The sequence below is a fragment of the Triturus cristatus genome, chromosome 5_1 (assembly GCF_964204655.1).
Source record: "Triturus cristatus chromosome 5_1, aTriCri1.1, whole genome shotgun sequence".
Classification (NCBI taxonomy): domain Eukaryota; kingdom Metazoa; phylum Chordata; class Amphibia; order Caudata; family Salamandridae; genus Triturus; species Triturus cristatus.
This window is the reverse complement of record NC_140587.1, coordinates 804368348-804395142: the sequence shown is the minus strand read 5'-3', so window position 1 is coordinate 804395142 and position 26795 is coordinate 804368348. Positions and strand designations below refer to the sequence as shown.

The following is a 26795-nucleotide window of genomic DNA, read 5'->3' as shown; positions in this document are numbered from 1 at the left end:
GCTCACCGCACGTCCAGTTAATGGCGCACTGGGCCGCCTCTCACTCTCCTGCGCAACCCACCTCAGCGGCGGCTCCCATGCTGATGTCCCGGGCCTCTCCCCACCTCCGGGCGGTCCCCACTGCAGAGCACGGCCAGCAGCGTCCGCACAGGAGATGGTCGTCCGCCCGCACAGGCCGAGGCCCACGCAGCTTCACCGCTGGCTCCCGCGCTCCACCTCCGGCGCTTGTGTACTGCCTCACGGGGGTCCCAGCGCGTCTCAGCGTCAATTTCAGCCCAACAGCGGAGCCCTCACGCCGGGGCCAAAGGCTCCAGTCCGCAGTTGCTGGCGAGACGCGGTGCAGGTGAGTGCGGCAATCCGGTCTTGCGATGCAGGCCAGGGCCCACGCGGCGCTCCCTCCGGCTCCTGAGCCCCTCCTACAGCGCGGTCGTTGGGTCCCGCCTCGCGGAGGTCCCCGTGTGTCTCGGCCTCGGTCACGGTCCCGCAGCTGGTCCCGGGCCCCGCCTCAGCTCATCCCGGCGTATAGGCCACAAGCCGGGGGCCGCAGTACTTTCCTCCGCTGCCACAGGCTCCAGGCGGCAGACGCAGGCAATCCGCCGTGTGACGGAGCGCGGCGATCAGGTCCCGCCGGGCGCCCAGACGTCGCTCGTCTCTCCGGGCAGCAACGCACACCCCAGGGAGCTGGCACCGCAACAAAGGTGCGTTCCAACGTGGATTTATGAACGGAGATTACGGGAACAACAGCGGTCCCGGAGGAGCTCTGTACCTAGGCGACCATCTTCGCCGGCGCCTGGCCACGCCCCCTCTGATATTAATTTCTTAATATAAAATTAGTTATGGAAATTGTGTAATGATTTTTAGGTGTGGGTTCTGGTATTTATTTGAGGAGAGGGTAGAAAATAATGGATGTTTAATATATTAATAATTCGTTGATCATTATCATTATTTAATCAATTCATAAATATTTATGATTATTGTTTATTTTGTGTGTGGGTTTCGGTTTTATAGTAGTAACGTTTGGGGAGTAAATTAATTTTTTCCTGTTTTAATTTGTTTTTTCATTCATTATATTTCTTTAATTGATAATTAATTATGGAGGTACCATTTTTTTTATTTAAATGTGTGTTGTGAATTGTGTGGTGTTATAGGGTAGGAAATAAAAAAGATTACATTTATGTAATAATTAATGTTTTTGATTATAAATAATTTCTATTACAAATAGTTATTTGTTTGTAAATTATTTTTTTTAACTTAAAAAAATTCTCTAGGTATTTGTTAGATCTTTTTAACATTATAATATGTTTCTATCTTTTGTAAATTTTTCGTATTTTTATATATGTTTTACTTTTTTGTTTTTTAAAATCTTTTGTGTTGTAGTTGATATTTTCTTTGTTTTTAATTTTGAACTGACTACAATGAGAATATTCGTTTTTACCCCTCTGCTAGCCAACACTTTCTCTACTGTTGCACTCACTGGATTGGGAATATTAAGTTTTACCCCTCCGCTATCCAACACTTTCCCTACTGTTGCACTCACTGGAGTAGGCATAGTAATGTTTACTCCTCCGCTATCCAACACTTTCCCTACTGTTGCACTCACTGGAGTGGGAAAAGTAATTTTTACTTCTCTGCTATCCAAAACTTTCCCTACTGTTGCACTCACTGGAGTGGGAATATTAAGTTTTACCCCTCCGCTATCCAAAACTTTCCCTACTGTTGCACTCACTGGAGTAGGCATAGTAATGTTTACTCCTCCGCTATCCAACACTTTCCCTACTGTTGCACTCACTGGAGTGGGAATAGTAGTTTTTTCCCCTTCGCTAGCCAACATTTTCCCTACTGTTGCACTCACTGGAGTGGGAATAGTTATTTTTATCCCTCCGCTATCCAACACTTTCCCTACTGTTGCACTCAATGAAGTGCAAAATGTAATCTTAAAGACTAATAAATATTTTAATGTTTTAATTTAGAATATAATTTTTTTATTAGCTTTTATGCTATAGCTGTATGTATATATATATATATTAATATATATATATATATATATATATATATGTAAATTTGTATGTATTTATAAAATGTAAAAATAAATTTAAAATACTTTATTTGTTTTACAGTAAATATATATATTACATTTTATATATGTATGTATCAATTGTTTTTTAATTACTTTTATTTTTTATATTTGTTAAAATGTATATTAAATCCAAATATCTTTTTTGTTAATTGTATTATTTAATATATTTAACAGTATTTTTTACATATATAAAAAAAGATATTTTGTACATCAATATTTTTCCAGCTATTTTTATACTAACAAATAAAAATATAGGATGTCGATTTTTTTGACATCGATATTTATGAATCAATATTTGTGCATGGGGATATTTTGGCCGTGGATATTCTATCAGTGATACCCCTGTCAGCACCTAGAGGAAATAGGGAGGGGGCTTTATGGAAGGAACTATGGCTCATATGGGCTGTTAATAGGTCACCAGTGACGACTACTGCTAGGTCTTCTGGCAAGAAATATTAAACCATGGTTACTCCTATGATGACTGGAAAGAACCATTAGAATCCCATGATAGACCTCTGTGAGAAGCAAGGCTTAAATTCTCTTATTTTTCAATTTTCCACAGCTGATACAGAACTCCACCACGCCTGCAAAGAATAGGTCTATTGCCCCACACTGAATGTAAGCGATTCAGACAGACTGATTGAGATCTGACCCATTTTCTGTGGGAATGGTCATTCAGTCTTACTGGACAAATGGAATACAGCATCATCCAGTAATGATGATGATCCAGTGACGCTCTAACGAGAGCCCATGGATGGTTCCTCTGAAGTGCTCCAGAGGTTCTAAGAATGCGACTGAAATTACTATGATTATTGTACAGTCTAAAAAATATCCAAAAACTGCACTCAAAGAGATACAAAAAATAACTGCTTGGCCTTTATGCCTTTCTCTTTTCACAAGCATTGGCAAAGCCATTAGTTCTGGCATTGAAGTGCTAATGGGGAGAGGATGTGGTCCGTCGGCTTAAACTGCCGACTTTGGTGCAGGAAACCAGGGTTCAAGCCTCGAGGTCGCGTCCACATCCTGTGATTCTGGGCAAATCACTTAATCTCCCCGTGCCTGAATATGTAATGTAAATACGGTGCTCATGTACAGCGCTCCAATACCTTTGGGTCGAGTTTGCACTATATAAAAAAGATGCAAAAAAAAATAAAAATGCAAGCAAACAGAATTTGGAATTTGTGCGCATGCGTTTCTTATGCAATACCACATTAAAGTGAGACCTACTGATTTTTCCAATGCTTGTCTTGTTATATAGAGCTAAATTATGGGGGGGGGGGTGCGTGTGTGTGTGTGTAAACATATGTGCATGCGTCGACCCACATGATTCCTAACTAAAAAACTACTGAAGTGAAAAAAAACGAAAGGGATTGTTTTCTTTATAGAATGAAACATATAATCTACCGTGTGATGATTCAGTGTACTTTTAAGATGTAAAATGCCTTCGGGCCCAGTGCATTGTATGCTCTCCAAAGGAGGTAAAATGATGCCTAGAAAAGCACATTAAGTGAAACAGATATACTCCTCACAGCCAGAGCCAAAGCCCACTTTATGTACAGGTTAAAGAATTGGTACAACAGGTCAGGTATACATCAGCGCTCTCACGCCAGACCTAAAAAGGAACATGGCCACAGTTTGCTCTTAGGCCCATTCAACAATGCACCGTCCGTGTCTAGTTCGACCTAATGAAGGGCGGAGAAACAGCAACTGCGACAGCTCCTTGCTGTGACTTTCCACCCACTGACCGCGTTTCTCCTGTCTTCAGCGGATCCGGGCTGCGCCTACGTATGTACTTGTAAATCTGATTGACATGGCGGCCCTTCCCTATAAATTAGGGCGAGGTTAACTGTTACCACAGCTGCCCGTGATTACATCAGGAAGTTGTGTTAATGAAACAGAGCACAAGCTGAATAAATTCTGCAGGAATAAATGCAGTGCAACTGAAAAAACATAACCTGCTTGTACCTCTAGGCCTCGCCATTAGTAATTCCCTCTAGAGAAATTACCACCGCCGCTCTGTAGGTTTTATAGCTGTAGGAACCCTAGAAAGCTTCTAAAAACATTAGGGGCTGGGCATAAAAACAGTAAGCACTTGCACAATTTTGATGGCTCCTCCTGGGCCTTTATATCACTCGCATTTCTCAGAATCTCACGTAAACTCTCCACGCCTTACTTGTGGATGACGGTGTGTGACCCCATAGGACGGCTAGCTACTGCTAAAGGAATTCTTACTCCGGTTACCTCTGCTTTTGCTTCCTGTGTCACTGGACACAGTGAAGAAGAGATGCATGCTAATATAGGGCCAGGTTCACTACTGATTAGTGCTGGCACTCATGCGACACTATGGGAGAGATTTACTGAGATTTTACGCCGTGTTTGTGTCACAAAAATGACGCAAGTCAGGCCAAAATCTTTTTTTCCCAATTTACTTCCCAGCGCTAAGCTTGTTATCGCCGGAAATATCAAGTGAAAGTGAAAGTAACACAAAGCCGTGCATAGCGCTCCTTTGCTTTGCTTAGTGCCAAGGGCGCGTACCATGGGTGGAGCATGGGCGTTCCCATGCAACCACCCATGGTTTCTGACGCTAAAGTTTAGTCCCAGATTAATGCAAAACTTTGCTCACTTGCATTTGCGATGTGGCGCATCTCGGTGAAGAGGCGTCACTTGCTTGAGTGCAGCCAGTGACGTTTTTCGATTTTGTGCAACGCAGTGCTATAGAATTTCACACAGCCTGCACATTTTTCAGTCTTCCTTACCAGGTAGCTTTGGAGAAAGCTTGTGGACCAATCCAAAAAGTTACAGCGGCTTAAAGCCTGCGTACTGCTGGTTGCCTTTATTGTCACTCTCATCTGCATGCTTCTTATTCGATGGATTGCCTTCCTCTTCTGTGGTTTGTTCCTTCCCTGCAGCACAGGCTCTTTACCATCCTTTTGACTGGCTGACTTGTATCATTCCACTGCTCGCTATTAGGAAGCTACATTTTTCTTCCTCTTTAAGCACTCCATAAGAGTCCATATGTTTATGGATCTCTTTCTCATGTCCAGCTTCCTTTCCACCAAATCGTCGCACTCTCCTCATAAAGAGCTCCGGACTGATCCCTTCTATCCCCACTTGCTCTCTCTCTCTTGTGCTTTTTATTCCATCGCCCCCATATGCTGCAAGTTGCTCCTTCCTCCACGCACACTCTCTATTGCTTTCTCCTCCTTGGCTTTTGTTTTATGATGTTTCATAAATTATTTTCTCCCCTTCCCCGTTGCTCCTCCAGCATGCTCCCTGTTGCTTTACTGCCGCTCGCTCCTTTGTTTCTCGCCCACCACTTCCGGTCATAAAAAATAAATATTGAAGACCCCGGCTGCTGGGTCACTCCATTTTTGCACAGGGAAACTTTTTTTTTTGTTTTATTTACCGATGGCATCCACCATCTTGGGCGGGTATATAAACACGCCCCAAGATGGCCGCTGGGAGCTAAACTCCGTCTTATCACCCGATTTACGATGGCATTTAGACGATGTGAGGAGGGTCCTGACCTGTTCTGTTGCAGCGGTTTAGTGGCGGAGATCATTCGGCTTTGCGGGGTGACTTGTTTCCCCGCTATTTATGCCGATTGTGGGAGGTAGGAAGGCAGCCTCTTCTGAAGTGTTTTTTGAGGAGGAGACAGCCTCCTCAATCCCAACCGCTTTCAAGCCTAGGATACCCTCCTCCTTCCCTCTTAAAGGGGTTTTTCTCTATTTTGGCTTGTTTTTCTCCTATCATTTGACTCCCATCGAGTTTATTAAAGAGATTATTCTGTTTAAGCGCTGGATTGCTGGAAATTAACCTCTGATGTCTTTATTCACTCTGTTCTTTATTGTTTCAATACCTCATAAAGACATACAGTGAATTATTTTTGTTTTCAGGCAGGCATATTCATTTTGTGCTTTGGAATTTTTGCTCACTGTTTAACTCTTTGTCTATCCTCAAAAATGGAAGCAAAGACATCTTCTACTCACTCTAACAAAAGGAAACAAACTGCCTCTCCTACACCTACAACATCTAAAGTAGTAGACTCACAAGATTTGGCTGTCACTAAAATATTAGAAGAGATACAAGCCATATACGTAAACAAGGATTCCATTTGCTCGGACATTAAGCATATTTAGAGACATGACTACTTTATCAATTAAAGTTACTGATAAGGAGATAAAAATGAGAGATAAACAGAATGCCATTACATCTCTGACACCTTTAGTCCATTAAATCTCCCCCATTGCAATAAACATTGTTGGACTTCGAAAACAGAAACCAACAAAACAATTTGCACATTTTTAATCTCCCTGAAAATACTGAAGGCCAAAACTTTCTATTATTTAATCTAATCAAACTGGCTGCATGAAAGGCAGATTATTGTCACATAATACGCACCTTCTATGTCATGTTTTAGCCTTTGCTGATACACTCAAAGACCCTGCAGGACTGTTAGCATTAGATGCAGGAAAGGTTTCGATGAAGTACACTAGCAATTCCTTTTCCACACTTTAGAAGCTTTTCATTTCGGACTCAATTTCATAAATATGATTCAGCCACTATATAATGAGCCATCAGCGACTATCCATGTTAATGGTATCTTTTCCCATTCCTTCAATCTGCATAGAGGAACTAGACAAGGTTGTCCTTTATCATCCTTTTTATCCCTTATTGCCATTGAACCCCATGTATGCTCCGTTCGTAAGAACAATGAATATATTCGAATTAGTTTTAAAGATGTTGTTTTGAAAATTTCTGCGTATGCCGATGATATCTTGTTATATATCCCCAACCCTTCTACTTCTGTCTGCATCTTTGGAAACTATTGTTCAATATGCATATGTTGCTGGTTATAAATTGAATATATGTAAAACATACATTTTTCCTTTGAATGTAGATTGTTTTCCTAGTACGATAGCTGATACAGATATCATACAGAACTCTCATTCTCTTAAATACTTAGGCCTCTCTTTTTCAAACTCTATCAAACATACTACTGTACTTAATTGTACTACTCCAATCACCACAATGAAAGAAAAACCTACTAAAAGGTCAGCCCTTCACTTAAGTTGGTGGGGCAGAGTAGAGGCAATAAAAATGGTTAAAATTCCGCAAATAATATACACTCTATCAATGTTACCAATTTGATTCCCATCCAATTTTTACAAATCTCTGTATAAACTAATCAATCAGTTCCTTTGGAATAACAAACCTGCAAGTATTAGCCTTAAATGATTGCAGGTTCCCAAAAAGGAGGGGGGTATTGTTATACCTGATTTTAAGAAATATCATAACTCATTTCATGTTGCTCAAAGCTTATTTTGGTTTTATTCTACTGATACTTTACAAATCCCTACATAATTGGTACTAGAACGTTCTCTGTTTCATCCCTTTCCTTAACCAGCTTTTTTTTAACAATGACAAATGCAAAACTTGGTAAAATTTCACCTATCCTAAATAACACCAAACTTGCTTCAATAGCCTTGAATAAACATTTCTTAATCAATATGAGATCCTCTAAAAATCTCACTTTTGAATAATACTCAATTACAACTTAACAAACCAATGTCTTTTGGTCTTCATGACTTGATGCAGCCATTTTCTATATCAGTGATATTTGTAAAGGAGACATGTTCTACTCCTTTAGTGAACTGCACAGCAAATTCCATCTTCCTCAGTATGATTACAATATTCTGCAACTCTATTGTTAATGCCAACTCTAATGCAATACCGTCAGCTAAAATGTCTGCTATGAAGTTATGCATTAATATTTTTAATCGATCTGGACACATAGCATCTAAAGTATAAAAGAAGCTTGTTACCAACATTTCCCCTGTTTGCCCCCGGATGACTAAATAGAACCTCGCCTTAAATATTCCGCTAACATCTCATTAATGAAAATCTGTTTGCATATGAAATGTCAGTAACTTTTTCCCAGCTTCACTTTTACAAACGAATGTTGTTCTTTTATACTATTTTTTTTGGTCCCCAGATAAGATGTTTCAAACTAATTTACTTGACACATCGAGTTATTGGCATTGTAAATCTTCAGTAGATTCTATTATCCACAAGATTAATGAATGTTCCACTGTTTCCAATTTGTTTAAGGAAGTTTAGGAAATTATTGAAAAAGCTTTCAGTTCCCTATTCACTTTCTCTTAATGATTGTTAATTATTTAACGTTCTAATCTCTACAGCTGTAAAATCAATCACATATAATTGGAAGGATGCTAATTTACTCTCTGTTCATGCTTGGTGGGACTGGATAATTTGTCTTAGATGTGGTTACTTATCTTTATTATCTCTCGTTGCCACCTCTCCGACGATTACAGATACCATTTTTCGTACTCTTGACTTCTATATTAATAACCTAAATGCACCATAATATATAGAAAGTTTTGATTTACTCTCAATATAAACTTGTAGCCCTTGTTGTTTTTTCCTTTCTTTTATACTAGGTCGTTGCTTCTAATATTTCTACTATTTTATGTATGTTAATACTGTTTCTTATATTATAATGATATCCCATTTGTTCTTGCAGTTACGGTACTTTTTTCTGTATGTCTTTGCTGTTGTTAATCTCTGCTCAATAAAATATTGTGAATAACAGAATATGCCTACTTCTATGGTATTCTCTTCCTTGTCCTGTCTGCTTAAGCATTACTATGTACATTTTTGGGTGCAAGTGGTTGGAAACAACACGGAGGGCAAGTGTGGCTGGAAGCAACACAGAGTGCATGGAGGACAGGGGAAGAAGCAATGAATTAGAGAGAGAGCAACGTGAAACGGGCGGAAAAGAAGCACACAACACGGGCAAGAAAGCAATGCAGGGGGCAAAAGTACAGGAGGCAAGCACACAATTGGGGGTGGAGAAGAAACACACAGGTGACAAAGAGCAACATGAACTGTGGCCGGGAGAGGGAAGTGCACAAGGGAGACAGCTGTAAAACATATGCAGTCTCATGTAGTGCTTAAGCCAAAAAGAGAAGGTAGTGCTTGAAAAACAAGCAGTGGAAGGATACAATTAATGCGTCTGTGTTCCAATCGAGAGACAAATACAGGAAGTGGAAGAGAAGCCCGCACAAGCTAATGAATGAAAAGCAAGCAAATGAGAGTGACAGTAAAGCCAACCAATGGTAAGCAATGGGCAAGCTCTAAGCTCACTGGAAGCTGACAATAGGTCTTTTCAGCATCAGAGAGCTTGAGCTGTCTGGTAGGCGAGACATAAAAAAGTATTCTTTGCTTTGATTGTAGTTGGCAGATTGCAAGCTTTCCACAAGGGTATAGAGCAGGGGTCTTCAAAATGGGTGGCGTGCCCCCTAGAGGCACATCAAGTGATCCCAGAGGGGGCACCAGGCTCTGGCTAAAATAAGCATTAAGCTGAAACAATGCTTTGTTTTAAGCAGAAAAAAGCAACAGTAAGCTGCTCTGTAATGGGCCATCACTAACATCTTTTGTCATTCATATCCTAGCTGGAAGAATGGGTCAAAAAGGAAAGGACTCCAAGTATTTTTCAAGACCCCCCCCCCCTTTCTAATATTCACACTGTGAGGCTTGCCTGACCTGAATAGTATGTTTGGCAATCATGTATTTACCTTCATTTTTTAAACAGTAACAGAACTTAACTGCAATGTTTAAAAAAAGTCTAGACATATTTAAACATTGCCATTTAATGGAATAATTAAGAACAATTCTGAGGGGGGCCTGATGATTTTTTTTCCACTGGGGGGCACTCCATTAAAAAGTTTGAAGACCACTGGTGTAGAGGAAGGGGGTGTTGAGGTGGTATTCTGGTGTGATTTAATTTCATACTATTAAATATTAGATCGTGCCCTTCATAAAGTGCCTTCTTTTGGTGGATAGTGAGGCAAGCATCAGCACTTCAAGGTGAGGGGTCAGTCTGGAGAGATCATAAAGAGTCTGCATGACAAAGTTACCTAAGCAAATACAAGGAGATGATGAACGGAGCGCTGAAACTTTTCAGACACTCACCCCCAGTGACAGATCTGGGTTGAATACATCATCATTCTTTAGCTCACGTCGCCACCCCAGTTCAGACACAGCTATATGCAAATCAGTCTTGACCCTGTGCCTCATGGGAACAGTCCAGCCCGAACTGCCAAGCTGGTCTTATGCTCAAACTTCATAACCTATGGTTTTAATTATCACTATACTCTTTGTTTATGTTTAGGTCTATTGTCTTAATTTTTTGTAAATGTATGTTGTATATATGTCTCTGATTTATGTTATTGTTGTATAATGTTGAAGTCAAGTTATAATTGTGTTGTATTAGTGTGATGCAATATGCACTCTATGCATCAATATACAGTTTCAAATATATATGTATATGTTTTCTGAAAAAATGAAAAAATGAAAATAAATGAATTAATGTAGTTTTGTACACCGTTGACTGTGGGTTCTAATTTATCATAGGGACATATTGCCTTATATTTGAACTAGATAAGTGTAGGAAGTCTTGTCTCTTGTATAGATTTTTTTCCCTGATTTCTTCCTCACACATTGACATATTCAGGGTCCCTCTGTTGTAGTCTATTAACAGCCCTCATCAGCCAGGCTAGCTTGAATCCAGTGACAAAGTGAACAAGGGACCCACGTCTGGTCATACCCTGCCAACTTAAGGCGATCAAAGCAAACACAAGGAGATGATGGACGGAGCGCTGAAACTTAAAAAAAAAACACCCCCAGTCACAGAATTGTGGGGCACAGCTGAGGTTGCCTTGATGGGACATTATCTAGAATATTTTCTTCGAGGAGAGGTAGGGCAGGCTTGTAGGATGCCTTGTGAGCTAGACAGAAGGCCTTTAGTGTGGTCCTCTCCCTCACAGGGAGGCAATGTGAAGTGAGGTTGTAAAAATGTGTCCTTGTGCAATGTAACTGATGCTCATGTAAAGCGCTCCAATCCCTTCAGATCGAGTTTGCGCTATATAAAGCTGCACACACAAAAAGTCGACTTACTATCAACGCAGTACGCAATGATGGCACACAGGGGTCTTGGAAAGTGGCCTGCTTTAAAGGCTGGACATGCTGTGCCATCCTTCACATACCCAGCCCAAAAAGAATCCCTGAGTTAGCAGTACACCATTTCCTTACAGATATATGTGATATGCTGCTGCAGAAAAATAATACTCTATTGCGCTCTGCGAGATCTTGAAGATGACATAAGAGCCTTGACCAGCCCAACTCTTTTGCATTCTCTGGGTTCACAGGTCATTCCTATAGTGAAGGCATGACTGTACTAGAGCTACTGCAGGGTGGACGCCCTAAGGCTATGCTCAACAAGGGTACAGACATTTTAAAGATTTCGATTGAAAGAAGTATTTACCTCCTGAGTAGCTGAAAAGTAGGGATCTACGAGGACTCATAATGTTCTTCAAAACACTAGATTCTGTCTGGCCGAGGCCCATTACGATGGCCCTCAGGCCGCCCTGGCTTTCAGGAGAATAGTTGCCAAGAATAAGAATTTGCGTCTTCAAACTATGTCGATTCCAGATATTTTCCGTGTACAGCTAATGATGGCTGATGTGTAGCTGAAGAATCCGTCAGAAACCTGCCCCAAATGTGACTGGTGGCAGCAGGCAGACGGGGGACGACTGTGCTGTCTGTCAGAAAATATTGAGTCCTCTTAACAGCGGATACGTGATGGAGCCGTCTTTGCTGATTGGTTACACTGTCTGTGACGCTGAGAAGTGTAATAACGTCAGACCATCAACACTGTCAACATCCAGGCTCACCGATAACCGCCAAGGGAGATGCTTCACTGCAGTGTTTCCAGGATTACCATTAATGGGCCACTCTGTCACTGCCTGGACCAGCCCAGCAACTTTCAAGGACGACGAACGAAGATGACCCAGGCAGCATTATAAGGCCCCAGTGGTCAGAGATAGGTGAGAATGTAAACACAGCCAAGACATTTTGTCGCAACAGCCTATGAATAACTCCTACAAAGGTGTCCTTTTGTTATTCCCAGAAGCCAAATAATGCACAAAAGGTCCGCTGCCAGTCTACCCAGTGCAGCACCAAAGTGATATCTTTGCTTATTCCACACTTATCATCACTACGCACACAAAATGCATATTCTGGGCAGCGATGCAGCCTGGCGTAGGAGCACCACACTCAATGGCACCAACAAAGACCCTGCCCACAAACACTTGGCTCACAACCGCCTCGGGATTGACCAACCTGCTTGAGATCTGAGGTGCCCTCACAAGGGGATGCGTTACCTCACCACTCGGAACTTCTCTCTTTGTGAAAAAGGTACCCCCTTCTTAGGGATACCAGTTACCACCATTAACTCATCCTCCTTCTAATCTATTCGAACCTTCTGCTCTCACTAGTATTTGCGCTTGCAGTGTTACACTGCAAAATCTGCAGAATTCACAAAAAATGCAGGGCGAACCAACTTAGCTTCAGGAAATGCCTTTAAAAGGTCTCAGAAATTCTTCTGGACGTTAAAGGCAATATATAATCACAGCTTCTACAATATTCAGCGCATGAGAAAACCATATATAGAAATAGGGATTGTATGTTGCATTACCTGGGCCATCTTTGGCGCCGCTGGGGGCCGGCGTCTGTAGGAGGACAGTCCTCTTGTCTTCTGCTGGGCCCACCTGGCAGTTGGCACCGCTATAGCCAGGACAGCACCTCCACTCCAGTTCGGTGACCGCCTTAAACCCAATGGTGTACCTGGGTCTGAAACTGACTCTGTACCTGCAAAGAAAAATACAAAAAGTCGTATAAGTTTGCGGCTTGTGATTAAATCCGCTAAATTCAGCAACACCAAGTGACATGACACTGACACTTCCCAGACTCCTTGGCATTTAAGTGCATGGAGACAAAGCAGGGGTTTTATCTGGGAGGGCAGGGCTGGTGTCTGGTTAGAGGTCCTTTAAGGATGTGGTGGCTGCAGGGCCACCCAAACCGGAAAGGAAACTGTCCGAATGAGATAGGGCATTGTGAGTTGGATAAGGGAGGAGACCTGGTGATGACATGTGAGCCTAACCCTCTGACGCGGTGTTGGTGTCGGACACTGATAGCTGCACAATCAATAACTCTGCTGTCTGCTGGCGGGGCAGTGGCGGCCCAGACTGCTGAAATCTGCAGCATGGATAAAACCAAACTTGCCAACAGACCCGATTCAGGCGGGCGACTCTTGATTTTTAAGCCCTAAATGGCTTTATTTGAGGTGTCCCGGCTTAAATCTCCTCCACTCCAATGCAAGTCAATGGAGAAAATCAATTCCCCAGATAGTGTTTTTTCAAAATCTTCCTCTTTCCAGGTTCAAAATGTTGGCATGTATGTAAAAAGACTGTAAAAAAGGGATTTCAGTTATCAATCTTCTCTCCGCCAATGCTGGCCAGAACAGCAATGTTATTGGATTTTTTTGTGATGATAACCCGTAAAGAAGTTCAAAATATGGAATTGGTGCCAGCATATTTTGGTATGCAGTGCTTAATTTGGGAAAAAGTAAGTGAGGGGCCTAAAATGGTTCTGTAAAGACTGCGTGGGAGAAGCTGCATACTTGGATTTTCCAATAACAAGGCTGCCTAATATTGAATATCCCCCATGACTTTCTTCCACCACCCATCCTTCCCGTTTCGTTATTTCACTCTTGTATGTTATTTTCATCCCTGTTTTTCCCTTTCAACACTGTGTCTTATCTTTCTCTTCCTCCTTCATCCTTTTCTACAGTTCTCTCTTTTGCTTTCCATCAAAGGGCCGGACTATGAGTTTCTTGTAATATTCCAACCCATGTGTTAGCTCCTGTTTGGGCACAGGTCCGAATTACAAGTTTGAAGGTATTTACCGCACCCGATAATTATCGGATGCGTTAAATAAGTCAACCTTCATTCAATTTTGGCAGGTCAATCCTGACAAACTTTAAAAGGGGAAAACATACAGTATTTACCATACCATGCGGATTTGGGGCGTTAAACACCAAAATCCACGTTATTCCACATGAACTTGTAATAGGTGTTAATTATCGCACCCAATAAATAACGTACCCCGTGTTATTGTTATTTATCAGGCGCAATAAATAATGCTTTAGCTCGTAATCAAGGCCAAAGTCTGATAATGGTCAATAAGTCCTGTCCCCCCATAATCACTGCTGGTGCTTACCACAGCACAAATTAAGTACTGCTGCAATCGATGGCGTACTGCAGGACTCAGTCCTATCTTTCACTTACTCCTCAGTGCCAATAATACATTCATCCAGCGGCGTAGCGTGGGTTGCCAGCACCCGTGGCAAGGCAAGTATTCTTCCACTTTTCTTTTAAAATTTTGCACCCCTAACAATGCTCCTGCACTCTAAAGAATGCCCATAAGAATTTTGCGACCGGGAACCACTCCTGTGGCCCCGCCTACGCTACGCCACTACGCACATCAGCGGTAACTTTCAGAATAACTTTAAGTACCATAAAAACGCCACATTCTGTGTTGTATGTGACTTTGCTAGCCAGGACTTTTCAAGAAAAGAGACCCAGTTCCCAAAGAGATAGTTAATTCATAATGAACTTTCTCCCAAAAAAGTGTACTTTGCCTTTGCTTAATATGCGCACCCTCACCAGCGGAAAATGTGCATTCAGCTCAAGAGCATCTTAAGCGAAAAATGCACATTTTACACACCTGTGAAAGTAGTAGTGAGCACTTTGGGCATCGCATTTTTAAGAATCTGCAATAATGCTAAACTCTTGCACTGACATTGGTGCAAATTTGCCCTTAGCGCGGTTGCTCTGATTCACTTGTCTTTGACAATAAGTGAGAGGTATTAGCATCATCTAACAGCACTAGCCTTTCTGAGGACTTAAATACTAGCACTTCTTGCTGCTGGGAGCCATCAAAGAAGACACTGCAACCAAAGTGTTCCCACTATAACTGTTACAATTATGCATTCAAAAATGCCTTACACAATGCTCAATCCACATACGGGTCTTTAAAATTCACGAGCTGACTTTCCGTAACTAAAATCTGCAGTCAGTCTCTTTTCTTGCTCGTCTGTTCAATTTCCAAGTGTAAACTCGAGAGCATTTTCCTCCCGACAGCCGTTTCGGGACTATTGGACTTTCAGCCCAAAGTTTCTCTTACCTGGTTCGAGTCCCGGCGTCGGCTCAACGTCCTGTGATTCTGGGCAAAATACCTAATCTCCCCGTGCCTTAAAAAAACCCGACTGCAATCTGGTCCTCATGTAAAGTGCTCTAATGCCCTTGAGCCAAGTTCACATTATATAAAACTGCAACAAAAATAATATATATGGCTGGTGTGTTAGTGGTGCAACCCTGATACCTGAGCTCTACAATTATTGTGAACCAGTCTTGAGAGCTTTATACACGTAATCACGAGCATGTATTACGAAAAAGAGACAGCCGCACTCGAGCCAGTCAGCTATAAATGCTGAGTATTGAAGCACTAATATACTATACTCATGAAGAGGATGCCTATGTGGAATCTTCAAGCTGTCTGTGAGGGACAGTTTTCACAGTGCACAGGGATAGTTGCCGGCACTGAGCAGTATACCAAAGCTTCATCACATGCTATACATCACATGACAGAAATATTGGATCCACTACATCTCCTAATAGTTGCATCACAATGTAAGCCTAGGTAGGCAGATGTGAAGTCAAGAATGGTAAGTAAGTACTTACCTGGACGATGTAGTGGATGCAATATTTTTGCAGGTTGATATTATCAAGATTAATGTAGAGTTGTGCATCCCAAGGAGAGAGAGAGAGAGAGAGAGAGAGAAAACAAAAAAAGTGGTAAGAGAAATGCTTGCAATAAGTATAACCACTGGCAATCGCTTTAGGTAGCCTTCCAATGCATCGATCTTTTACCACCTCGGTTTCAACCCAGCCATATGCAAATCAGTCTTGACCATGCACCAATAGGAACAGTCCGGCTCGAACTGCAAGGCCAGGTCCTCTTTAAACCAGAACACATGCAACCCAAGGCCGGTTTCGTCCTGATTAGGGCTCATCAGTTGGGTGTAACTTGGTTCCAGTGGCACTGCGAGCACAGTACCCACATCTGCGCATACCCCGGCCTCTTAGGGTGGCAAATAAAACACACAAAAGCGGATGGGAGGAATGCTTGCACTATGTCTAACCACTGGCAATCGCTTGGGGTAGCATTCCTATTCCTGTTCCTATTCGAGCAGGGTCAAGCCTGATTTGCATATGGTGCCACTGATCTGACAAAGGTCGGAACCTGAAAAAAACACCGGCCTGATTTAGATCTTGGCGGACGGGTTACTCCGTCACAATGGTGACGGATATCCCGTCCACGAAAATATGAGTCGCATTACATCCTATGAGGTTTATATTTCGGCGGTTGGGTTACCCGTCATCGGTATGATGGAATAACCCGTCGGCGGATCTAAATTAGGCCCATTGGGCCCGATTCACAGAATGCACTTAAGACAAAATCCTAAACTTAGTACCATTTTGGTATTCACAGAATGCACTTACTACTTCTGGTATTCACAGAATGAACTTACTACTTTTGCGATTCACAGAATAAACTTACTACTTTTGCTATTCACAGAATGGATTTACGACTACTAACTTTACGTCCGCACTCGGAGGCGGAGCTTCCGGCCCAGAGGCGGGGCTTCCGGCCCGGAGGCGGAGCTTCCGGCCCGGAGGTGGGGATTCCGGCCAGTGGTGGAGATTTAACCATGGCCAAAAGCTCCACCTCTGGGCCGGAAGCTCTGCATCCGGCCCGGAAGCCCCGCCTCCGGCCCGGAAGCTCCGCCTCTGGGCCAAAAGCTCCACCTCTGGGCCGGAAGCTCTGCATCCGGCCCGGAAGCCCCGCCTCCGGCCCGGAAGCTCCGCCTCCGGCCCGGAAGCTCCGCCTCTGGGCCAGAAGCTCCGCCTCCGGGCCGCAATTTCCGGCCCGAGTGCGTACGCAAAGTTAGTAGTCGTAAATCCATTCTGTGAATAGCAAAAGTAGTAAGTTTATTCTGTGAATCGCAAAAGAAGTAAGTTCATTCTGTGAATACCAGAAGTAGTAAGTGCATTCTGTGAATACCAAAATGGTACTAAGTTTAGGATTTTGTCTTAAGTTTGTTCTGTGAATCGGGCCCATAGTCTCTCACCTGTAGACTGCCATGTCAACGGTAGACTCCATTTTATCTGCAGCAAAAAATGAGGAGGCTGGCTGTAATTATGCATGGACACATTATGAGATGTTCTAAGCTCACGTCTGGTTTATTCCTGGAAAACACTTTGTAACTGGGGCCGTTCGGTGTCTAACACATTCTCCATAAGGATGTCCCACAGTAGGAGCAGCCTCTGTCCAGATGTGAAGGAAAGAGATGATTGTTACTGCAAAGCCACGCGTGAATGAATAAGTGAATGACTGTTTCGACAATTATTCAGTCAGCGAGCCTGGAAAAAACCAGGGACTGCCCTCTAGGAAAAGACAACTAGATCTGTGAGACGACTACGAGCCACCCCCTCCGAGTAATCAAAACCCAGACATTTTTAAGACACTGAGCTCCAAGCCCCCTCTCCCAGGGAAATCCCTCCGCCATTAGTCATACGCCGCAGTGGATGGCCAGGGTTTAATTTTCTTTCTGACTGAAAGTAAAGCAATGATGTAGTGCCTTTGGGTTTGGGAATGCGTGGGCCTGCAGCTAGGACTGCCCCCTGCACCGGAGCTGCCAGGAGCACACGGTTTGATGATCTCTGTTGTTTGTTTGGATTTTCAGTTTTGGGGGCTGTCAGCCAAGCACGGCGGGCGTCTGCCAAACGCCGACTTGCGCACGATGTAGAATTTGGTTGGAAGAGATCACATGTGCTGCTCAGAGCCAACCTGGCTCCCTCGGAGCAGACACAAAGAAAGACGCTTCGAATTGTTTCATGTGTCCGTCCGACTGGAGCTTTTGGGAAACCGTGGGACTCAGTAGAACACGCATTCAGAGCCTTGCGAAACTTCAAGCAGAAATGTCAGAATCCAATGTGCAAACCCCGACTACAGCAGGGATAAAACTCTCGGCATGCGTTAGCAGGGTACAACTAGGCAGACAAAGGCTCATAATTAACGTGCAGGGGCGATGGGAAGGTGAATGGACGGATGGATGTGAGTGGATGGATGGATGGATGGATGGATGGATGGATGGATGGATGGATGGATGGGAGTGGATGGATGGATGGGAGTGAATGGATAGATGGGAGTGAATGGATAGATGGGAGTGAATGGATGGATGGATGGGAGTGGATGAATGGATGGGAGTGAATGGATGGGAGTGAATGGATGGATGGATGGGAGTGAATTGGATGGGAGTGGATGGATGGATGGATGGATGGATGGATGGGAGTGGATGGATGGATGGGAGTGAATGGATAGATGGGAGTGAATGGATAGATGGGAGTGAATGGATGGATGGATGGGAGTGGATGAATGGATGGGAGTGAATGGATGGGAGTGAATGGATGGATGGATGGGAGTGGATGGATGGATGGGAGTGGATGGATGGATGGGAGTGGATGGATGGATGGGTGGGAGTGAGTGGATGGGTGGGTGGGAGTGAATGGATGGATGGGAGTGAATGGATAGATGGGAGTGAATGGGAGTGAATGGATGGATGGGAGTGGATGGATGGATGGATGGGAGTGGATGGATGGGAGTGGATGGATGGGAGTGACTGGATGGATGGATGGGAGTGGATGGATGGATGGGAGTGGATGGATGGATGGGAGTGGATGGATGGATGGGTGGGAGTGAGTGGATGGGTGGGTGGGAGTGAATGGATGGATGGGAGTGGATGGATAGATGAGAGTGGATGGATAGATGGGAGTGAATGGATGGATGGCTGGGAGTGAATGGATGGATGGGAGTGAATGGATAGATGGGAGTGAATGGATAGATGGGAGTGAATGGGAGTGAATGGATGGATGGGAGTGGATGGATAGATGAGAGTGGATGGATAGATGGGAGTGAATGGATGGGAGTGAATGGATGGGAGTGAATGGATGGATGGATGGATGGGAGTGAATGGATAGATGGGAGTGAATGGATGGATGGGAGTGAATGGATGGATGGGAGTGGATGGATAGATGGGAGTGGATGGATGGGAGTGAATGGATGGATGGGAGTGAATGGATGGTAAACAACGTTTACCAAAAATCTTTTTCCCCGCAGGGAATCACAACGCGGTCGTTACAACGACTGCATTGTGAATCTGCATACCTTTACTCCGCAAGTCGGAACGACATGCGGAGGGGGGGAGCTGTTGGATTTAAAATCGAACACCTTCCCTATTGTCCGCACAGACTGGAGTTGGAATAGTAAATTATACTATTCCAACATCCAGCACCCCCCCTCCGCAAGTCGTTGTTCTGACTTACAGAGTAATGGTATGCGGAATCACAACGCGGTTGTTGTAAAGACCGCGTTGTGATTCCCTGCGGGGTAAAAGACTGCGGGATAACAACATACATTCTGAATGGATGGATGGGAGTGAATGGATGGATAGGAGTGGATGGATGGATGAATAGGAGTGAATGGATGGATGGATGTGAGCGGATGGATGGATGGATGGGAATGAATGGATGGGTGGGAGTGGATGAATGGGAGTGGATGGATGGGAGTGAATGGATGGATAGGAGTGAATGGATGGATGGATGGGAGTGGATGGATGAATGGGAGTGAATGGATGGATGGGAGTGGATGGATGGATGGGAGTGAATAGATGGGAGTGGATGGATGGGAGTGAATGGATGGATGGGAGTGGATGGAAGGATGGGAGTGGTTGGATGGGAATGAATGGATGGATGGATGGGAGTGGATGGATGGATGGATGGGTGTGGATGGATGGGAGTAGATGGATGGATAGGAATGAATGGATGGATGGGTGTGAATGGATGGGAGTGAAAGGGTGGATGGAATGGATGGGTGAGTGGAAGGGAGGATGGATGGATTTCTGGATGAATGAGTGAAAAGATTGATCTAAGGATGTGTGAGTGAAAGAACGGTTGGATAAATGGAGGGATAGATGAAAGGGAGGATAGATGGATGGGTGAAAGGGTGGATACATAGACAAGCAAAAGGATGGATTGATGGTTGAAAGGATGGATGAGTAAAAGGATGGATGGATATGTTTGGAGACGAATGGATATTTTTGGACAGAGGCATTGTGCATCCCCCACAGCTACAGTGGGAGTGTAGTTTTTGATGGGCCTCTTCTGTCTGCACCTTGGACTACAATGGCTCAAAATTAACATGAAAGGATGGGTGAATGAGAGGATGGGTTGATATGTTAGTGAAAGAGTGGATGGATAGATGGATGGATGAATGAGTGAAAGAATGGGTGGACTGATGGATGAATGAAGGAATGGTGGACGACTGAAAGGGATGGTGGATGGATGGATGAGTGAAAAGGTGAATGGATGGATGGGTGAGAGGGTGGATAAATGGACGAGTAAGTGAAAGGATGGATGAGTGAATGGGTAAATGGATGAATAGATGAGTGGATGGGTGGATGGATGAGTGAAAGGATTGATGGCAGAGTGAAAGGCCAGATGGATGGATGAGTGAAAGGAAGGATGGATGGATAAGTGAAAGGGTAGGTGAAGGGATGGATGACTTGAAGGGTGGCTGGAGGGGTGGATGACTGAAAGGATAGATGGATGGGTAGGTTTGATGGAAACATTTGGAGATGGATGGGCGGATGGAGGGATGAATGGATGAACAGAATGGTGAGAGACTGAATGATGAATGAAAGAATGAATGGATGACAGAATGTAAGGGTGAAATGGGGATATCAGTGGGTAGATGGATGGACGAATGGATAGATGCTTGGATGAAAGAGACAAGAGAACTCCTCAGTGGAGGGTTGCAGTGACTTCCTTCACTAGTTTGGTGTCATAAGGGCTATGGTTCAACGTGGGGGTATTTTAATTTTCTGGCTACTCCCTTACTTCTCAGATTATATTATGGGAAACAAATTCAATGCCCTGTCCTTACACGTTCCCCTGAATGATGTCTTGACCATGCAGAATTGCACGTGGTCAGGAATTACTGCAGACCGTAAACATGATGCAGATCACTGCCTGGGAGCACACTAACGTACAATGGTAAGTCCACAGATGCAAATGTTTCACTTTTACACACTTGTCCCCTTCCATCTCAGAATGTGGACAGTAAAGCACTCTTGGTAAAAAAAAAAATTCAGACATATGCAACTGCTAATTTTCACAGAGCTCGTATGTGACATTTTATGTATCTGAATAACTTCACTATATCTTTAAGGTCTCTTGGCAATTTTGCTGTTTGGATGTTATCAAAAAATAGTTCAATCATTCATCTGGAGATATATGTTTGTATGCATATCAGGGGTGGCTCCTCCATTGGAGCGGAAGAGTGTTGCCCCACTTAAGTGCCCCCCAAAGCCCCAGAGATGAAAAATAAAATGGTCATTCATTATCATTTTATTTTTCATCTTCCCGTCCTGAACCGAGCATCATGACAGAGCGGGGCCTGCTGAGTTCACAGTAGGGAGGAGTGGGGGCAGAGTGCCTTTGCACTTGTTCAAAGAGTGTATGTCTTTTTGGCTGGACAACTTGAGACGGCCAGCCAGACATGCACACTTTAAACCTCTCAACCCAGCTGTCCTAAGACATCTAGGTTGCGAGCAAGTGCAGGCATCCAGTGCCCTCGGGAGCGCCAGGAGAGGCCACTCCAACCAATCAAGGCACAGCTCACATTCTGGTTAACAGCACATGAGTAGGCCAGGATTGGGCGAGGGAGTTTGCTGTCCCAGCAGAAGAGGTCAGAGTGAGAAGGACGCCGTGCGTCAGGATCCAGTAACTGTTTAGCTCTCGCACCTAGCATTGCAGTGCGCAGCACTGCTCGCGCAGCGCGAGACCTCATGTAGGGGCTTCAGAAAAATGACCACACGCTCGTGCGTGTGCTTTTGTTTTTGTTGGCTGCAATTGGCTTTTGCGTGCGTTTTAAAAAAAAATACAGCACGCAATTGGGCAAAGGCGGGTGAATGTCCTGCCTTTGCTCCGCCCACTTCCCACTGGTGTCTGTTACGCGCAGCAGCGGCATCTGCTTTTAATTATGCGCCTTCGCTTAGCTGCCGCGCTCGCTTAGCTGCCGCGCTCACTTGCCCCCGCTCCTCTGTGTTATTCTAGACATTACCTGCATGCAGCAGTGCTTGCGTTCTGTTCGTCCATGTCGTGCGCTAGGTGCCGTTAGTCATGATGACTGGGGGGCGCGAGCCGCCGCCCGTGGCTGAAGGTCTTCGCGGGGCGGGCCCGGGAGCCTGAGTCCCTGCAGTGGGGACGGGGTTGTTAAGGGCTCCATGGGTAGTGGTGTACCGTTCATGGCTGTTGCGAGAGATGTCTTATAAGACTTAGGGAGGGGGCAAACGCAAGTTATACCCATACAACCCTCATTACTCTTAAAGTGCTCCTTCATCCCCAATGTTCAAATATAACACCCCATCCATGTGATGATGAGGGAAGGCCCTGGGCGGGTGGAAAGTGCTAGGAGGCGGTCGTGAGAGGTCCACGAGTCAGAGCCCCGGTGAGACAAACAGGCTTCTGGTGAACTGTGGTGCACCGTGCCCCCCACCTCTCCCAAGTGAACGGCAACTAGCTTAGGGAGTTGGAGCACGTCAGGTATGTTAGCATAATAACTACCCAGTCTCGTACATCTCATATAGACTGGCACATACATGCAAAAACGTTATCAGCGTAGTTGTCAAGGTATGAGCTCTAACGAGTGAGATTGCCCATTTATTTCAGGTGTCAGGATCGATTCAAACTTTTGTTCTTGCTGATATGTTGGTTCTGTGCTATGTTGGGTCAATAGTGTTGTCCGGTGCTTCCCATGCAAGCCACGGCCGGGCCGAAGTGCAGCCCAGGTGTTCACAGATTAACTTTATATACTTTCATTGTAGGACAAAGCAAAACTTTCGGTAACATTCATTTGTGCTGTTTAATACATCTGTTCTTCTAGGGATACACTACCCTTATTTTAGGGTAAACACGTTATTGGCAGAAGTTTGTTCCGGGAGTGAACCGTCCAAAATGTAAACGAAACAACAATACCGCTGCCACAGTAACAATCACAAAATGAATATTGAACATTGTAATACGAAGGACCAACATTCTAGGGCCCCGTCAACTTTAACTACAAACAAAATGCGATACCTATTGAATTTCCGATGCTTGTTTTATTTTTTCATTGCCTGTGCACGCACCCACCCATTCACCGGCCCCACAGCTTTTGCCAGTTCCATAGATACTTGGCACCCTTGAAGTTTTTCTGCTGGTTGTTGGTTATTCCCATGTAAGTGCTCAACAGAGGGGTTGCTTTGTCATATTTATTATCAGGTCTCTGTGAGGGTGATAGGAGCGTCATAGAAAGTGTGGGTGTCTCAGTGCCTGCTCTGCGCACCAGTGTGTGACTCAAGTGCATTCTGGGTGTTCCCGGTTTCAGAGCCAATAAGGTCCCTTAACCAGTTTTCCACCCTTACTAAACTCTGCATCATCCATTTGCTAACATGCATTGTGAATATAGTCACTAATGGGCCAACACTCAACGTAGGCACTTAGAAGAGCATTTGGATGAAATATTAAGGATCCCTAAAAGATGAGTCTACTAATATCAGTTCTGGAAACAACCTATGCTGCACTAGAGTAGTCATAAAAGCTTGGCTGTGGGACGGAGTGCTGTGACATGTTACCCTGTGTTACCCTCTAACTGGAAATCTAGAAGTGCAGATACTCACTATCCTATAATATGTTTTCTCCTGAGAAGTGTCAGGACTCTCCCATGAAAAAAAGCTCTGCACAAGTGCTAAGAAGTGCAGGCCCTCTCCATTTCAAATGTAAGAAGTGCAGGTAAACAGTACCTGACAGTACCAGCATATTCAAAACACTGACCCTGTGCAAACTGTGGGCCTCATTTACAAGCCCATTGCGCCACCGGTGCATCACTTTTTTGGATGCACCAGCAGTGCTATGGGCTTGCCAATATTTACAAGGCCACCTGAAGTCACCCTGCGTGATCCACGCTAACAGTTTGGCTATTTCAGCTCTTAGCCACGGCAGCCAGAAGTGACGTGATGCTGGTGGCAGTGCGTTGTGGTGATCTTAGCTTTGATCAGAGTGGCTGGGATGGAGGACATCTTAAGACGTCAGAGTGCATGTTTGCACTAAACTGTGTGTAAGGACCAGCAGGTGGGCAGCGTCTTTTGGCCCATCGGCCCTGCCCAGGGCAATGAGGACAGAAAGTTACATTATCTCTGGAGAAGTCTTTCTGGTAAGAGAAACATTGCTGAAGAAGACTTTACTTGGGGGGGAACAGTTTAAGCTGGAGGGAAGGAGGCTGCAGTCTCACAACCCTTGGGTAGATATGGTGTTTCTGGTTGAACAGGGCAAGACTAGGACTTCAACAAATGGACTGCAGCTGTGAGATCCTAGGAGCGTGGTAGGTTCAAATCTGCTTGACTGAGTGCTGCGAGTCAGAGGTTTTAAAGCATGGATTAAGCAAATAAGAGGTAACCGTGACAACAATGTGGGTCTGCAGACTTGGGGAGATATATGAGGTTGTATAGTAAGACTTATAAATTCCACCAATAAGGTGATTTATAGTATAGTATTGTATAGTGGTGAGACTGTGGGTTTTTGCAAGCCCAGTGGATTTTCCTGATACGTGATATTTTTTGCACAAACCAGCCCCAATGTGATTATCTTGCATAACAAAAAGCTTTGGTCATGGATTAGTGGAACTCTGCTTGACAGTTTGCCATGTTTCCTACCAGATCAGGTAGAGTTGAATATGGGCAAGTCATGCTCTGATATCTGATCCCTACAATTTGAAGTACTTCAAAGTGTAATGCTGTTATTTTAAGGGCAGAACATGCACCTTTCTGCAGAGTCACCCCCAAACATTTGTGCCTTTTGCCTTCCTCCTCCTAATTTTTGTTGAATTCGTTTTTTTTGGCCTTAAGACTCTAGGAGCTATACCACTGCTAAGCAGTGCTAAAGTGATTGTGCTCTCTGTTTAAAACATGGTAACATTGACTTATACCCAATTGGCATATTTAATTTACTTATATGTCCCTAGTAAAGTGCACTTCCTGTGCCCAGGGCCGGTAAATTAAATGCTACTAGTGGGTACGCAGTACTGATGCTGCCACTCACTTAAGTAGCCCTTTAAACATGTCTCAGGCCTGCCATTGTAGAGTCTGGGTGAACAATTTTAACCTGCCATGTCGACCTGGCAAAATAAACCTTTTGCCAGGCCCAAACCTTTCATTTTATAACATATAAGTCATCCATAAGGTAGGCACTAGACAATCCCAGGGACAGGGTGCAGTGTGTTGAAAAAGTTGGACATGTACTTTTAAGCTTTTCATGCCCTGGTAGTGAAAAACTCGTACATTTGTTTTTCACTACTGAAAGGCCTTTCGCTCCCTTAGGATAACATTGAAGTTGGGCGTATTACATTTTATAAGTGAAACTTCCAAATGGGAAGAGATAACTGGTTTATGTTTGGTGTTTCTGGAATCCTAATTTAAAATCCGAACTTATGGTGAAGTTGAATGTTAAATTACAAAAGCCATTTGGTGCCTGCAGCCGGTTTCAGGTCACATGACTGCGTGTAGTTGGGCATTGTGTATTCCTCCTAGACAGATACACACAATGGGAGCTTAGGTGTGACTGAATGGACCATCACTGGCAGGATGGGAGGGAGGAGCTGCTCCCAGCCTCACCTACACCTGAATAGACTGTGTCCTGTCTCCACACAAAGGGCTGCATACCCTCCTGTAGTGGAGCCAAGGCCGGGAAGGCAGGGCATCTGTGCACTTTAAAGGTATGCATTTAGAAGCTTCTCCCCACTTCAAAGGCTCAAATATGTATCAGACACCACCACTTCAGAAAACTTCTGAACCTTTAGTTACTCTGCCAGGAAGAAGGACTGCTGTACTGCTGCAAGGATTGCCACTCTGCTGAACTGCTGCTCTAAAGGAACTGCTGCGCTGCTTTGCTGACCTGCTACCTGCTGCCCTCTTGCCTGAGGAAGAAGAACTGAACCTGCAACTTCATCTTGAATCCAGGACCCCAGAGTGACTCAAAGGGCTAGCAAACAGGGTGTTGAACACAGGTTAATTTGTGTTGTTTTTTTTTTGTGCCATACCCTTTCTAGGACTGTAGTTGCTGCTCGACCAGGGCCCACACTACAGTCAGCCAGTAACCCAATTTCTAACACAGCCCATGCATGAACTTGCACCAACAGGCATTTCAGAATTGTTTCAGAGTGGGATTTGTGTTCACTATGACAGTCTGTGAAAGGGAGGTAGTATGGCTCCTGAAGACAAATGAGACTGGAGATCAATATCACACTGTATAACTTTCAGTAAGTGTGATGCCCAGCATTGAACCTAGTAGAAGTAAGCATCGGCAAAGCCAATAGGTCTTGCCTATGGGAGAGCTAATGGTTTTCTTAGTTTCTTTTAGTCCTGTTGTACAGCAGTGCGGCTGGGTATAGGCAAAGGGAGGTGAGGGTGACTTGAGGGTTTTGGAGTGGGTAGAGGTAAAGGGAGGTGAAGGTGCCTTTTATATGCAGGGGTGAGCAGAGGTAAAGGGAGATGAGGGTGACATCAGTGTTCAGGGTATGCAGAGATAAAGCAACAGGCGGCCAAACTATGTTTGGGAAATTAGTCACAAGCCACAAAGTA

At 44.2% G+C, this 26795-nt stretch overlaps 1 protein-coding gene across 1 annotated transcript in view; it reads right to left on the bottom strand.

The window, feature by feature from the left end:
* Window positions 1-26795, bottom strand: part of EMILIN2 (elastin microfibril interfacer 2) — a 236171-nt gene that overhangs the window by 119188 nt on the left and 90188 nt on the right. Inside the window, exon 3 of the mRNA XM_085605825.1 lies at window positions 12636-12808. Within this exon, the coding sequence (XP_085461951.1) occupies window positions 12636-12808 (173 nt within the window). The remainder of the gene's footprint in view (window positions 1-12635; window positions 12809-26795) is intronic.